The sequence below is a fragment of the Zootoca vivipara genome, chromosome 6, assembly GCF_963506605.1.
Source record: "Zootoca vivipara chromosome 6, rZooViv1.1, whole genome shotgun sequence".
NCBI classification, from domain to species: Eukaryota; Metazoa; Chordata; class Lepidosauria; order Squamata; family Lacertidae; genus Zootoca; species Zootoca vivipara.
In genome coordinates this window covers 6927918-6944780 of record NC_083281.1, presented here as the reverse complement: position 1 = coordinate 6944780, position 16863 = coordinate 6927918, and the positions used below count along the sequence as shown (strand labels likewise).

The following is a 16863-nucleotide window of genomic DNA, read 5'->3' as shown; positions in this document are numbered from 1 at the left end:
TGCATTGCAAAATTCGGAAAAGTGCAAATGTCAAAGGACAGCTGCCTTGGCTCCCATATTGTTTCGGGGACGTGTGAATCCAGTATACCAGAAGGAGCGTCTCCACCCCCATCATCCAGCTCTGAGGGCCTTCTGGTGATTCCCTCCCTACGAGAAGGGAGGTTGCAGGGAACCAGGCAGAGGGCCTTCTCGGTGGTGGCGCCCGCCCTGTGGAACACCCTCCCATCAGATATCAAGGAAATAAACAACTATCTGACTTTTAGAAGGCATCTGAAGGCAGCCCTGTTTAGGGAAGTTTTTAATGTTTGATGTTTTATCATGTTTTTAATATTCTGTTGGGTGCCACCTAGAATGGCTGGGGGAACCCAGCCAGATGGGTGGGGTATAAATAATAAGCTGTTGTTGTTGTTGTTGTTGTTGTTGTTGTTGTTGTTGTTGTTGTTGTTAATTTGCCATTAAATGGTAACTGAATCAAATTTATCTCCCTCCTCACTGGTCAGAAGCAAAGGCCTCTTGCGCCTGAATATCTAGTTCCTTCTTACGTAGAGAAGCCATCAGCCTCGCTTTGGGAAGCACAGCAACTTGTTTTGACTGTCACAATTTCCATTATTTGACAGAACAGAGAGAGTTGCCTAAATGCCAAGTCAGGTCATTGATTCATCGAATGCAGGCATCCCCAAACTTCGGCCCTCCAGATGTTTTGGACTACAATTCCTATCCTCCCTGACCACTGGTCCTGTTAGCTAGGGATGATGGGAGTTGTAGTCCCAAAACATCTGGAGGGCCACCGTTTGGGGGTGCCTGGTCTAATGGGTTATTGTGTACTGTAACCTTCTCCAGATGTTACAGGACTGCAAAGCCCATCATCCCAGACCCCTGGCTAAGCTGGCGGGGACAGATGGGAGTTGTAGTTCTGTGATATCTGGAGGGCACCAGTTTGGGGAAGGCTGCTCTCCTCTGATTGGCTGTGGCTTCTGCAGTTCTCAAGCAAAGATGGAACCTGGAAGCTGATTCCTTTGGAAAGAAGGCAATTCCAGAGATTTGAACTCAGGACGTTCTGCTTCCAAAATTATGGTCCCTCACAAAGTGTATACCAGTCTGGAGACAACTAGGAAGTTACCTTGGCCAGAGCTTTAGGAGCTCACACATTGCCTCGTCCAGGATTTCCCAAACTTGGGTCTCTTTCCAGCTGTTTTTGGACTACAGTTCCCATCATACCTGACCACTGGTTCTGCTAGCTAGGGATGATGGGAGTTGTAGTCCAAAAGCAGCTGGAGGGCCAAGTTTGGGAAACACTGGCCTGCTCCATTTCTCAGGAGTAGGAAGATCTGAGGATTGCGTCCTAATAAAACAGCTAGCACAGGGTCCTTTCCTGTGCTTTCAAACGGGATGGGGGGGACTGCGTGTTGAGGTTCCTGCATTGCAGGGGGTTGGACTAGATGACCCCTGGGATCCCTTCCAACTCAACCATTCTATTATTCTCTCTACACTAAACCATCAACAGTTCTCCACAGGCAGGGGCGCCCTTCCCTGAATTACCTCGAAATGCCAGAGATTGAACTTTGGCCCGCCTGCATGCAACTATGCCTCTTTCCCATAAAATTAATTTTAGCACCTAGTCCTCATGGTTCTGAGCAGATTTAAACAACCGTGCAGGCGCCTTAAACTGAGTCGGGTCCACAGAGCTCCATGTTGGCCCAACCGGCTGGCAGAGGCTCTCCAGGATTTCAGACATAACTGGAGGTGCCAGGAATTGAAACCTGCAAAACTCTGCCACCAAACTGTAGTCTTCTCCAATGTCCCTCCAATGTTTAATGTGGAAACATTTGAGCTCTTCGATTTCAGAAGCCCCCGACAACGCCGATTCCAATCGACTCCGTTAAGAATTTGATGCAATTCCTGGAAAGGAATGGCAGCCTTTTTGTACACATTTGTTGATACTTTAAACCTATGTCTACATGTATATATACAAACATACATTTCACACAGCACTGTTATAACTGTGTGTGTACTTTAAGATGGTGGCACGGTGGCACTCCTGTAGTATAGGAGGAGCACACCTCAATCTCTTGACCCTCCTTCGCCCGCAGGATTCAGAAGGCGCAGCATGGGCAGCAACGGCCCCTGGCATCCGGGCCCCACGTGGAACCATTCCTGTAAAGATCTCCAGCTTGGGCAAAGTGGGCATCGCCCATGGGGCTGCTCCAAGGCGCGGTGGCCCCTGCAGAAGACCACCAAGCAAGAGTTCTCTCTTGTTTTTGATTCGCTGCGAAGCTTGGAACGACGTTCCTCCAGCCGGCTGCGTTGAGAGTGCACCGGCTTCTCCATCATGGCAGCGCGACGGGCTGTTCCGGTGAGGCCTTTGACAGGATTCCTTGTGCTGCCGCACCAAGAGGCCAAGGCCACAGGGGCTCCCTGACTCCCCCACCCGTTGAGGAGCCCCCCAACCAGACGCTGGTTTCCCTTGGCCTCCATTGACAGCCCTGAGGTAGACTTAAAATCCAGTTGTCTCCTTGGCTGCTCCAGGCGGGGATGCCCTGGCGGTCTTCTCCTCGCGTCCTCTTCCACCTTTGGACAACCACCCACACGCCAGCAGCCTCTGGGCACTTCTGGGTGCGCAGCCGGGCTCCCCCTCCTCCTCCTCCTTCCTTTGCTCCATCACACGCAGCCGCACTCTTTGGCCGACACCTCGTTCACCGTGTAGTAGCGGTTCCCCGCGTCCAAGAAGGAGACGTCGTCGTCATACGACAGGGGGCGGCAGCACGGGCGGGCTCTCACCTTCTCCTTCTTTATCTTCCGCATGCTCCTCACGTTCTTCAGGGACAGGTCGTAGTTGCGCACAGCCGAGTCGCAGGTGCCGCTGCAATAGCGGAAGAGGACAGTCTCGTCCGACTTGTAGCCGAGGCCTAGCTCGCTGACAGTCACCTCCAGCTCCTTGAGGGAGCAGGGCTTGTGGCGGGCCTTGGCGCGCTTCATCCGGTTGCCGGCTTTGGCGAAGAGCGGCAGTTCGTGGCCCCCCGAGTTCATGGACTGGCTGTACCTCTCGATCAGCGTGGAGATAAGGTGGCGGATTTCTCCCTCCGTGTAGCTCTCGAACAACGTGCTGTCTGGAAATTTTAAAGAAACGACAGAAAATTAGAATAATGATAGAAAGTTTTGGCTGAGTGGGCATAGCTGCCAAGTCTCCCGTATTCCCCGGGAAATTCCCGTTTTTCCAGCCATTCCCAGCTGGAAAAACGGATTTTTTTGTTTTCCCCCGGTTTACTTACCGGCCGGGGGAGGCTCCTTCTGCGCATGTCTGGAGTCTCTGGACATGCGCAGAAGCGATTTCTGGCGCGGCGGCCATTTTGGAACTGGGCGGAGCATGCTCAGAAGCGACTTCCGATGCTGCTCTACCCAGCTCCAAAATGGCGGCAGCGCTACTTCCGGTCTGCCGATCCCTTATTTTTCCGGATGGAACTTGGCAGGTATGCAAGTGGGGCATGTGGCGTGAGGAGCAGGAAGCTTACTAGGGCTGGGGATGTTTGTCCTCAGAAAGAGGAGACTGAGAGGAAGGATGTTGATGAGCTGAAAGGTGTGCAGAGGATTAAGACCAAGATTATCAAGGGTCTAGAAGCCATGCCTTATGAGGGATGGTTGAAGGAGCTGGGGATGGTTATCCTGGAGAAGAGGAGAGGAGATAGGATAGCCATCTTCAAGTATCTACAGGGCTCTCACATGGAAGGTGGGGGCAAGCTTGTTTCCTCCTGCTCTGGAAGAAGAAGAGGAGGAGTTTGGATTTGATATCCCGCTTTATCACTACCCGAAGGAGTCTCAAAGCGGCTAACATGCTCCTTTCCCTTCCTCCGCCACAACAAACACTCTGTGAGGTGGGTGGGGCTGAGAGACTTCAGAGAAGTGTGACTAAGGTCATCCAGCAGCTGCATGTGGAGGAGCGGAGACGCGAACCCGGTTCCCCAGATTAGGAGTCTACCGCTCTCAACCACTACACCACACTGGCTCTCTGGAGGGTAGGGCTCAAACCCATGGCTTCAAGTGACGAGAAAGGAGATTCTGACTCAACATTGGTAAGACGGTTATGACAGTAAGAGCTGTTTGACAGAAGATGGGGGACTCCTCCTTCACTGGAGGTTTTTAAGCAGGGAATTGCTTTTGTTGTTGTTTACAATATAAAAACGTTTGTTTTGTTTGTTTTGTTTACAATATAAAAACATAAAAATACATATCATAGTATCAAACACACACCAATTTAAAATGCTATATATTGCTTAATTAGCCAAAGAGAACTGTTTACACCTGATGCCTAAAGGTGTGTAATGAAGGTGCCAGGCAAGCCTCCCTGGGGAGAGCATCCCACAAGCAGGGAGCCACTGCAGAAAAGGCCCCGTTTTCACATTGCCACCCTCCAGACCTCTTGTGGAGGAAGCACACAAAGAAAGGACCCAGGGAATGATGTGAGGGTCTGGGTAGGTTCATTTGGAGAGAAAGTAGTCCTGTGCCGGTTATGACTTCATAGGTCAAAACCAGTACTTGGGTCCAGAAACTGACTGGCAGCCAGCGCAGTTGGGTCAGGATCGGTGCAATATGCTCAAACCGTCCTGACCCGTTGATCAAGCTGGACGCTGTGAAAATGCTGTGTTAGATTCTTCTGTTTCGCAACATTAAAACTCTTCCATTTACTATTTCCAGTTGCCTCTGTACTAGCAGGCAGAGAACCCATGGCTTTGCATCTAAGCCATGCTTGGGAAAAGCTGAACTCGAACCCATTGATTTCAGTGGAGCTACTCTGAGCATGGCAGGGGCAACGCATCCTGTTTTGCAGCTCAGGTGAAACAGGAAACAGGAGACCACGACGATTCCTGGCAAGATCTCACCGAAATCACGCACGATCTCACACCCTCCGCAAAGACGTCACGCGATCTCGGCCAGATCTTGACGGAAATGGGCACAATCTCACCGAGAACTGGCACCCATCCCAGCGCCATTTCACTGCCCATGGGGTGGGTGTGAGCATTTTCACCCCTCCCATTCTGAAAATCTGGTGATATCTGCTGTTGGGAGGGAACAGTTAGGAATTGTTACTTTGTTGTTTTTCATTCCTGACTCTGCTCTCTGCAGTGTGCTGTGTGCAGTTTAATATCTTCTGTAGATAAGATGGCTAAGTGAGAGGCTGTAACACTCACAAAGCCAGATCTGTAAATATGCAGTAGTTAATAGAAATAAATTAGGAATGTTTTGAAACCTCTACAAATGCTTCTGCTGTTTACTGCTGATTTGGTGCTCATAAAGCCCAGTTATGAGTCCATGATTCCCGGGTGTATGCTGAAGGTGTTCCAGACGTCCTGCCCAGGCATAGGGGCCTAAGAAGACCTGGACAGATCCACATCCTGTTTTGCAGCTCAGGTGAAACAGGAAACAGGAGACCACGACGATTCCTGGCAAGATCTCACCGAAATCACGCACGATCTCACACCCTCCGCAAAGACGTCATGCAATCTCGGCCAGATCTTGCCGGAAATGGGCACAATCTCACCGAGAACTGGCACCCATCCCAGCGCCATTTCACTGCCCATGGGGTGGGTACCCACCAAGCAACCACTTCATGGCCTTCTGCCACCTCACCCACCCAAATGGCTGAAACTTGCATCCTGAAGAAAAAGCAGCCACAGGCCGTATTCTGACATGGCTTCTGTTGCATTCGATTTCTCCGTTGCATTCAAACTCTCCTGTCCGCCACTATATACAAATGGCAGATTGGGAGAGGCTATGGAGAACAGATTTGAAATTCACAGCATGTTGTACGCTGAAAGAAAATTGCATGAAAATGATATACCGGTGGTATCTGACTCCTACTAAGTTATCCAAAAGGTATAGAACAAGCTCAAGTATTTGTTGGAAGTATAAATAAAAGGAGGGTGCTTTTTATCATATGTGGTGGTCATGGAAGATAACAAAGTCTTTTTGGGAATTAATATACCGTATTTTTCCGTGTATCACATGACCCCGTGTATAAGATGACCCCTATTTTTGGGGTCCGCGCATCCAGGGTTTTTCCACGAAGGGAGCTTGGCCTCCGCTCGCAACCTGGATTTAACAGCCTCCATGAAGCCTCCGAGGGCCTTTAAAGGAACCAGCGGCTGGAGGCTTCTATTCCGTTCCCAGCCCAGGGAGGAAAGAACAAAAGAACAGGGAGGGTAGCAAGCATCTGATTCCAATGACCATTCGCCGCCAGTAATTCGCTGGCGCCAATTTGAGAATGGGCCCAGAAGGCTCAGTTTGAAATAGTCGGGGTTTGCTTGCTTGGCGCGTTGTCCTGTTTGTTCGTTGGGGTCTCGTTAGGGAAGGCAAAGTTAGCACTGCCCCTCCAAGTTCAGCCAGCCAGCCCCCCCCCACCTGCTCACCTTCTTACTTACAAGCAGCCCCTCTCCTGTCAGCTTCCTTCTCCTCCTTACATACCCTCCAACACTCCTCAGATAAAAATAGGGACATTTCTCACTCGCCAACTGACCCTCCTTGACCTCCCTTTTTTTCCCCTACCCCCGCCCCCTGAAGCTCATGCAGCCAATCGGAAGCCGCATCGGACATTCGGGTTCCAAAAGTAGTTCGCAAACCGGAACACTCACTTCTGGGTTTGCGGCATTTAGGAGCCAAAACATTCGACCCGCAATGCGTTCGGGATCTAAGGCACAACTGTATTATTATTATTATTATTATTATTATTATTATTATTATTATTATTCCCCACCCATCTGACTGGGTTGCCTCAGTGACTCTGGGCAGCTTCCAACACATATAAAAATTCCTGAAGGGTGATGGGGATGGAGGGGGGAGCACTTCACTCGTGTCCCGGTGTGTGCATTCAGTAGCTTTCAGGAATGCCTAGAATAAAGGTAAAGGTAAAGGGACCCCTGACCATTGGGTCCAGTTGTGGATGACTCTGGGGTTGTGGCGCTCATCTCGCTTTACTGACCGAGGGAGCCGGCGTACAGCATGTGGCCAGCATAACTAAGCCGCTTCTGGCAAACCAGAGCAGCACACGGAAAAGCCGTTTACCTTCCCGCCGGAGTGGTACCTATTTATCTACTTGCACTTTGACGTGCTTTCGAACTGCTAGGTTGGCAGGAGCTGGGACCGAGCAACAGGAGCTCACCCCGTCGCGGGGATTCAAACTGCCGACCTTCTGATCGGCAAGCTCTATGGTTTAACCCACAGCTCCACCCGCGCCCCGAAATGCCTAGAATAGAGCTAGATCAATCCCCTTTTCACCCATCCCTAAGCAGGAGTGCCTTGCAGCCTGAAATTTGGTTTCTTCCTCCCACATGCCCATGCCCTTCTTAAAAGGAGGCACCCAGAACTGGGCTGCCAGAACTCCATCTCGCCTTACTATCGTGCTTCTGATGGAAATTGGCCTAGTGCCCCCCATCAAAGTGGCCCTCTTTCCTTTGCTCCCCAGCAACTGGAATTTGGAGGCACCCGATAACCGCAAAAAGCCTGATCTAATCGTATACACAAATCCACCCCAATCAACGGCCTTTGAAAGAATTCTCATCCATAGACAAACATGCAATTAAATCCATTTTTTCAGTGGGGGTGGGGAGCCAAATGTAACCAATCTCAGAAGCAACCATTTCCCCATCAAACAGTCCCCAAATTAATCTAATCTCCCCATCCCATCCCAGCTGGGTAGGAACGGGTCTGGCTTTAATTGTATGCTGTCACAGGAAATCTCATGCTACCATATACTGTACAGTTTTCTAAGCGGGGATTTGCAGATGCAATTACATAAATTTTGAGTGCATGGGTGCAATTACATAAATTTTGTGTGCATGTGTGATTAGTTGATTTAGTATCTCTGTTCGGGAGAATTTTACACCAGGATATGCTGCTTGGAAGCCCAAGTTTATAATGATCAAGAGTGGCTGCTAATTCTATCCATTCTGAACTTCTCTAATATCCCCTGTTCAACAGCGGCACAGATTCCCACAAGAGGTGGTGGACTCTCCTTCCTTGGAGGTTTCAAAGCAGAGGTTGGATGGCCACCTGTCATGGATGCTCTAGCTGAGATTCCCCCATTGCAGGGGTCTGTTCCATTGTCAAACAGCTCTTACTGTCAGAAACTTCAGTCGGAATCGCCTTTTTTGTAACTTGAAGCCATTGGTTCGAGTCCGACGCAGGAGAAAACTTGCTCGCTCCATCCTCCGTAGAACAGCACTTTGGACCTTGGGAGACGGCTATCACATCGCTTCTTTTTCAGGCCAAACATCCTCAACTCCCTCGACCGTTCCTCATAGGGCTTGGTTTTCCAGAACCTTGGCCTCCTCTGCGAATGTTCCAGCTTGTCAATATCCTTCTTAAATTGTGGCGAACCAGAACTGGACGCAGTACTCCAGGTGGGGTCTGACCAAGGTGGGGCTATGACCTACTCCCTTTGATCAATACACTACAGTGGTACCTCTACTTACGAATAACTCTACTTACGAATGTTTCTACTTACGAATGGAGCTCCGTCCGCCATCTTGGATGCGGTTTAGATAGGATTTTTTCTACTTACGAATTTTTAGATAGGGTTGCTTCTACTTACGAATTTTTTCTCCCAATGCATTCCTATGGGATTCGACTTACACATTTTTTCGACTTACGAATGTGCGTTCGGAACGCATTAAATTCGTAAGTAGAGGTACCACTGGAGGCAGGACATAGCTGAACATGGAAGGTTTGTTTAGCTATAACACCTAACAGCCACAGATGATAACTTGTCCGTGAATCTCTCTTTCAGAAAGAGTCCATCTAGCCTAGCACCTGTTTCCAGCCATCAGTAGATAGATGCTTCCAATGTGAGAGCCAGTGTGGTGTAGTGGTTAAGAGTGGCAGACTTGTAATCTGGGGAACCGGGTTCGCTTCCCTGCTCCTCCACATGCAGCTGCTGGGTGACCTTGGGCTAGTCACACTTCTCTGAAGTCTCTTAGTCCCACCCACCTCACAGAGTGTTTGTTGTGGGGGAGGAAGGGAAAGGAGATTGTTAGCCGCTTTGAGACTCCTTCGGGTAGAGATAAAGCGGGATATCAAATCCAAACTCTTCTTCTTCTTCCAGGAAACTTGAAACCTCTAAACTATTGCTGCTTAAGTTGTTGAGTTTGAGGCTCAATTGTGGCCAGTAGACTGGCTTCCCATCAGCTGTCGCCACATATTGTGGCAGGCAGTTCCGTAAGTCGACACTTATTATTATTATTATTATTATTTATATTATTATTATTATATTATTATTGGAATTTATATACCACCCTATACATGGGGGTCTCAATATAAAATCAAGATATAAAACCACAAAATACATAATAAAAATGACAACAACAACCCAATAGAGACCCCCCCCCAAAAAACCACACATTTTAAAAGGGCATAGGATGTCAATCAGATAAACCAAAGCTTTGGTTAAAAAGGAACGTTTTTGCCTGGCGACTAAATGTGTGTAATGAAGGTGCCAGGTGAACTTCCCTGGGGAGCCACTGCAGAAAAGGCCCCGTTCTTGTGCTGCCACCCTCCGGACCTCTCAAGGAGGAGGCACACGAAGGAGGGCCTCAGAATATGATCTCAGGGTCCAGGTAGGTTTAAGGCTTTATAGGTCAGAACCAAAACGTTGAATTGGGCCCGGAAACCAATTGGTAGCCAATGCAGCTGGACCAGGATCGGGGTAATATGCTCAAACCGTCTTGTTCCGGTGAGCAACCTGGCCGCTGAATTCTGCGCTGGCTGAAGTTTCCGAACCGTCTTCAGAGGAAGCCCTATGTATAATGCATTGCAGTAATCTAACCTTGAGGAACCACTTAAAGAGGCCTGGGTGGGGCCACTTTGAGACCACCTTAGGTTCACACCCAGCTCTATCTCATAGGCACTAGCGCACCCTCCCAAACTAGCCTACTCATTTCCCATCAGGAGAAGGAAGGGCTGAGCACGCAAGCTTACACTGGGAGATCAGCGACCCGCGGCGTCCCAGAGCCCTTGGGTGCCTCCTGTGGCCTTCGGCAAGCGAGGAAGACGGCGAGCTTCTCGAAAACAGCGGCGAGGAGAAGAGGGTGTGCTCCTGGCTCCTGGTGAACAAGTCTCTACAAACCAAAACGGACAACATGGAACTGAAGAGCATCGAGGCTATAGCTGCAAGCTTCCATACCTTCATCTTAGACCAAGTCAGAACATTGAAACTCTGCAAAACAGGCAAAAACGACAGTCTTTATTACACCGGCCTGGGCCCTGGTATCCCTGCCCCACCCAGACCCCCTGCTATAGCATTCGAAAGAGGGGCTTCTCCTCCTCCGAAAAAAATGCACCTCCCCTCCCAATCCATTGGTCAAGGCGGGGTGGGTTACAACCAATCAGGGAGCCTGGGGACCGGGGCTTCCCCGGGACATTTGGCCATTCCAGAAGAAACTAGAAAGGTCATTCTCTGCACCTCTTCCACCTTCCCCACCCAGGTGGGCCCATAGCCAAACTCTGGAACTCTCTAGCCCATGAGTGATGGCCACCGACTTGGATGGTTTTAAAGGAGGGTTAGACAAATTCATGGAGAAGAGGACTATCCATGGCTACTAGCCAGGGTGGCTATGCCCTGCCTCCACAGTCTTTAATCTTCTCACCCATTTGTGTTTTGCATTACTTCTGAATCTCATTTTAAAAGAACCACAGACAGTCAGCCAAGTGCTGGCATAGGCAAACTCGGCCCTCCAGGTGTTTTGGGACTACAACTCCCATCATCCCTGACCACTTGTCCTGTTAGCTAGGGATGATGGGAGTTGTAGTCCCAAAACAGCTGGAGGACCGAGTTTGCCTATGCCTGATCAAGTGTCTTGCTCTTTTTCTCTGATCTGCGAATGACCGGCTCTGCTTGTCGACTCTCTGACAGCTCCCTGGTTTCCCACGGGCCTCCGGTTGACCGCTGCGAGAACAGGATGCTCGGCTAGATGGGACATTGGCCGGATCCAGCAGGCTCTTCTGATGTCCTAAGGCAGGGGTCGGCAACCTTTTCCAGCAGGGGGCCAGTCCACCGTCCCTCAGACCATGTGGGGGCCCCGAACTATATATTTGGGGGGGGGATGAACGAATTCCTATGGCCAACAAATAACCCAGAGATGCATTTTAAATAAAATGACATATTCTACTCATGTAAAAACACCAGGCAGGCCCCACAAATAACCCAGAGATGCATTTGAAATAAAATGACACATTCTACTCATGTAAAAACATGCTGATTCCTGGACTGTCTGCGGGGCGGATTGAGAAGGCGATTGGGCCTGATCCGGCCCCCCGGGCCTTAGGTTGCCTACCCCAGCACTTCATGGCTGGGGACTCAAGCCTGCCAAGTAGCTTATGAAGGCTGCCAGCTATTGTGGGAAAGGTCTTATTAAAGGCGCCCAGAGCTGGGAAAGTTCACTCTTGCTCTTTTTTAAAGTTTTTATTCATACTTTTCAAATTTATACATTTCATTAATTTTACAATCATTTTAACATTTCAAGGTTGAACTACCTTCCCTCTCTTTCTGCCGTTCCCTAAATTTATTTTTATAACAGCTTTTGCATATCCAAATTCATTTAATTTGCTCATTTTAATTATCTACTTTAAATATAAACTCTTATGAAACTGCGGGTTATTACAATAATCCTGCCAGTGTTTTTATCTGTTTGCAATTTATCTGTAAATATTCAATAAAGCTACTTAAAGCTATAGTTAAAGATATGGTTTTACCAGTCGTGGTGTATGGAAGTGAGAGTTGGACCATAAAGAAGGCTGGTCGCTGAAGAATTGCTGCTTTTGAATTATGGTGCTGGAGGAGACTCTTGAGAGTCCCATGGACTGCAAGAAGATCAAACCTATCCATTCTGAAGGAAATCAGCCCTAAGTGCTCACTGGAAGGGCAGATCCTGAAGCTGAGGCTCCAATATTTTGGCCACCTCAAGAGAAGAGAAGACTCCCTGGAAAAGTCCCTGATGTTGGGAAAGATGGATGACACAAGGAGAAGCAGACAAAAGAGGACGAGATGGTTGGACAGTGTTCTCGAATCTACAAACATGAGTCTGACCAAACTGCGGGAGGCAGTGGAAGACAGGAGTGCCTGGTGTGCTATGGTCCATGGGGTCACGAAGAGTCGGACACGACTAAACGACTAAACAACAACAACATTCAATAAACAATTTCCATTCTTTTATATAAAGTTTATCTTGATTTCTTATTCTTCTGGTGAGTTTTGCCATTTCTGCAATTTCCATCCTTCTTTTGCTGGGACTTCTTCTTCCTGTTAGTATCCAACACCGAGTAAACTGGCAAAAATGTATAAATCTAAATCAAGCAAGTGTTGGAAATGTAAAGAGAAATAAGGTTCTTTTTATCCTATGTGATGGTCTTGTATTAAAGCTTACTGGGAGATATGTAATGAATTGAAAAGGATGTTCAAAATAACCTTTGTAAAAAAAACAACAACCAGAAGCTTTTTCTGTTGAGAATTATAGGATGGAACTACCTAAATTGTATTGAAATTGATTTATGTATGTTATTACAGCAGTGAGAATGCCACTCGCCCAAAACTGGAAACAAGCAGAAGTCCCAGCAAATGAAGAATGGGAAAATTCACTCTCAGCACAAACCTGTTCAGGTTTGACATGTCCAGAAAGTTCAAATACGTCCCTCTACATAACGTTTGCTTCCCCTTCAGTTGCCAAGTTCAGATCAAGCACATCCAAAATCATAGAATCATAGAGCTGGAAGAGACCACAAGGGCCATCCAGTCCAACCCCCTGCCAAGCAGGAAACACCATCAAAGAATTCTTGACATATGCCTCTCTGCTTAAAGACCTCCTAAGAAGGAGACTCCACCACACTCCTTGGCAGCAAATTCCACTGCCGAACAGCTCTTACTGTCAGGAAGTTCTTCCTAATGTTTAGGTGGAATCTTCTTTCTTGTAGTTTGAATCCATTGCTCCATGTCCGCTTCTCTGGAGCAGCAGAAAACAACCTTTCTCCCTCCTCTATATGACATCCTTTCATATATTTGAGCATGGCTATCATATCATCCCTTAACCTTCTCTTAACCTGAGTGCTCACTGGAAGGACAGATCGTGAAGCTGAGGCTCCAATACTTTGGCCACCTCATGAGAAGAGAAGACTCCCTGGAAAAGACCCTGATGTTGGGAAAGATGGAGGGCACTAGGAGAAGGGGACGACAGAGGACGAGATGATTGGACAGTGTTCTCGAAGCTACGAACATGAGTTTGACCAAACTGCGGGAGGCAGTGGAAGACAGGAGTGCCTGGCATGCTCTGGTCCATGGGGTCACGAAGAGTCGGACACGACTAAACGACTAAACAACAACAACAACAACCTTCTCTTCTCCAGGCTAAACATACCCAGCTCCCTAAGCTGTTCCTCATAAGGCATCATTTCCAGGCCTTTGACCATTTTGATCCCCAGAAATTCCACCCCACCCATCATTGGAAATGTCACAAACTGCTGTGCTGAAGTCTAAAATGTATTTAAGGAGACGAAGAAAAGGTCAAAACACATGCACAGGGGTCTGTGTGAATGGTTTGCTTATTTTCCAGAGCCAATGATGATATTTAAGCCTCAGGGGCTTGAGAGCCAAAAACTGCATGTGAGGGAATGGACCCAAAGATGGAGCTGAAATCATTGACCATTCCTGCCACAAACTAACTTAATTCATGTTCGTTTCACCTAGCAATTCTGGGAATTACTTAAACTGAGCTATCTCACCGGATAGCTCCGTTGGTTAGAGCAGTGTTTCCCAACCTTGTGCCTCCAGATGTTTTGGGACTACAACTCCCATCATCCCTAGCTAGCAAGACCAGTGGTCAGGTATGATGGGAATTGTAGTCTGAAAACAGCTGGAGGCACAAGGTTGGGAAACACTGGGTTAGAGCATGGTGCTGATAATGCCAGGGTTGCAGGTTCGATCCACGTATGGGACAGCTGCACATTCCTGCAGGATGTGGAGGGTGGGAGCACTGTGGTCTAAACCGCTGAGCCTCTTGGGCTTGCCAATCAGAAGGTCAGCGGTTCGAATCCCCGCTAGGGGCGAGCTCCAGTTGCTCTGTCCCAGCTCCTGCCAACCTAGCAGTTCGAAAGCACGCCAGGGCAAGTAATAGGTACCGTTCCGGTGGGAAGGTAAACAGTGTCTCCGTGTGCTCTGGTTTCCATCACAGTGTCCCGTTGCGCCAGAAGCGGTTTAGTCCTGCTGGCCACATGACCCGGAAAGCTGTCTGCGGACAAACGCCGGCTCCCTCAGCCTGAAAGCGAGATGAGCGCCACAACCCCATAGTCGCCTTTGACTGGACTGAACCATTCAGGGGTCCTCTACCTTTATTGTTTTTTACATTCCTGCAGTGCAGGGAGTTGGATGAGATGATCCTCAGAGTCCCTTCCAACTTGATTCTATGTTTTATCAGCGACTGACGGACTTCTATTATACTTTATTGGTTTCTATTGAGCATTGTAGAAATGTTGTAAATAACACAACAAGGAAGGACAGATGAAACAGCCTTTCTCCGTAACTGCTGAACCTTAATGTAACAAATTTGGCCACAACGTTCCATGCCCATCATGGAGGGATCTGGCATATTTCCCCCCCCCCCAAAAAAACACCTTTCACACCTAAAATAATGATTAAACACAAAAAGTGGTGCCCAAATTAGACGTCACCACCACTGGAAGGACAGATCATGAAGCTGAGGCTCCAAGACTTTGGCCACCTCATGAGAAGAGAAGACTCCCTGGAAAAGACCCTGATGTTGGGAAAGATTGAGGGCACTAGGAGAAGGGGATGACAGAGGACAAGATGGTTGGACAGTGTTCTCGAAGCTACGAACATGAGTTTGACCAAACTGCGGGAATCAGTGCAAGACAGGAGTGCCTGGCGTGCTATGGTCCATGGGGTCACGAAGAGTCGGACACGACTAAACGACTAAACAACAACAACACAACAAATATGTCAGAATTGAGGGGCAGATGTTGTTGGATTCCAGATCCCAGCATCCCCAAGCATTAAGATGGCCAAGTCTCAGGGATGATGTGATCTGTAGTCCCGCAACATCTGGAATTTTAAGTAAATTTTCTGTTTTACCATTTAAAATACTCATTTAAACATCCTATAAAATATCAATGACTCCCCTTCTTCCCTTCCCATGGTTCATTTTGCATATCATAAATCGCTACATATTTTACAAAAACTAAACCATTCAGTATTCCAGCACGTCCAACTCACAGTATAAAAAGACCGGCTGCGATCTACCCATTGTCATTGCCAGGAGTTGTGAGCTTTTCTTTTGGGAGGGGTGGCTAAAGTTGTTGAGTTTTTGTAGGGGGGAGGGTTGGCCAAAGGCGATCACTAAACTTCATACCGCGATCTACCTGGGACACCCCCCATGATCACCAGTAGATCGTGATCTACCTGTTGGACATGCCTACATTATTGCATCCATCAAAACTTGTTAACACCGTTGACTTTATCTTAATGTTGCCAATGTTTTCAGGTGTGCACAATTCCCCCCCCCATATATTCAATAAACATTTTCCAATCTTCTCCAAACGTATGTTCTTCTTGTTCTCTTCTACATATATAAAAATGTAGGCATTGCACACGCAGATGAAACAGCCTTTCTCCGTAACTGCTGAACCTTAATGTAACAAATTTGGCCACAACGTTCCATGCCCATCAAGGAGGGATCTGGCATAATTTCCCCCCCAAAAAACCCACACCTTTCACACCTAAAATTATGATTAAACACAAAAAGTGGCGCCCAAATTAGACGTCACCACCAGAAGCTCTGAAGACTCCAGCAGTTGCGCTGCCGGATGACATCACAAAATTCCACAGCAACCAACTGAAAACAGTTTTGCAGCAACAAGGCCCAACTTTTTCAATAGGCCGCAGCATTGCCAAGCAGGGAAAAACAAACAGAATAGGGCCTTTCACAACGGGGGGGGGGGCACAGGGATGAGGCACAACAAAGGGAGGGGGAAACACATAGCCATGGGGGGGGAGGACCCTGAGTCAGCCAAAGCAGGGGGGTGGGTGGGTTGGGACAGGGGAAACTGAGTAGGCCAACCGCCAAAACGGCCATTCCACCTCCAATGCCAAAGCCCAAAGCCTCTCCCGGCGGCTGCATTAATGAATGCCTGGCAGCATTAGGCAGTCGTTTATCATTTCCCCTAACACACACTTGGGGGCACAGCGAGGGGTTTTTGCTTTTTAATTTAGTGGGTGCTGTGTCACATGCGAGGCTATGGCGGCCATTTTAAGTAAGGGCAGTCGTGCCCCTTTTAACCTAGGCTTTATACTATGACTGATTGCCAGCCTCTGTGTCTTTAAAACAACAACAACAACCATGCACTTTCTCTCCCCAGTATAAGTCCCCAAACCAACACCACATCCTACATTCAAAACAACTACTGTACTCCAAAATTAAAAAATCCAAATAACCAAAGCAAACAAACAAACAAACCACAAAACACACAACACCCAAATCATACCGGTACAATACCCACCAAAATAAATGACAACCCCAAAAATAAAATTAAACAATACTAACTTCTGCTTCTCATGTTCTTATTTTTTTAAAAAAAATAATCTGTATATATATAAATGTTCACGATGCTTGCGCAGTAGTCAATGTATGGTGATACAGGGGGGAGGGGATAACACTCCCCGGGGACAACAGAGGGCTCAGACAAAAGTAAATACTGGGAAATAGAACCCAGAAACTGACAGTTCCTTCTCCAATGGTGGGGGCCAAGGTATGGAGAAAGGGGGAGGGGCCAATACTCCCCGGAGACAACAGAGGGCTCAGACAGGGGGTGGGGGAA

The 16863-nt window shown here is 48.1% G+C and overlaps 1 protein-coding gene across 2 annotated transcripts in view; it reads right to left on the bottom strand.

Annotated features, from left to right (window-relative positions):
• Positions 1 to 248: 248 nt before the first annotated feature.
• The window catches only part of NRTN (neurturin), an 82981-nt gene continuing 66366 nt past the window's right edge, over positions 249 to 16863 (bottom strand). Inside the window, exons 2-3 of one of the 2 annotated variants that reach the window (XM_035121087.2) lie at positions 9964 to 10201; positions 249 to 3107 (exon numbers count right to left, since the gene is read on the bottom strand). In XM_035121087.2, the coding sequence (XP_034976978.1) occupies positions 2659 to 3107; positions 9964 to 10174 (660 nt within the window). In that variant the 5' untranslated portion in view covers positions 10175 to 10201 and the 3' untranslated portion in view covers positions 249 to 2658. Of the gene's footprint in view, positions 3108 to 9963; positions 10673 to 16863 lie in introns of those variants that run through there. The other variant, XM_060275363.1, reaches the window with a different exon arrangement.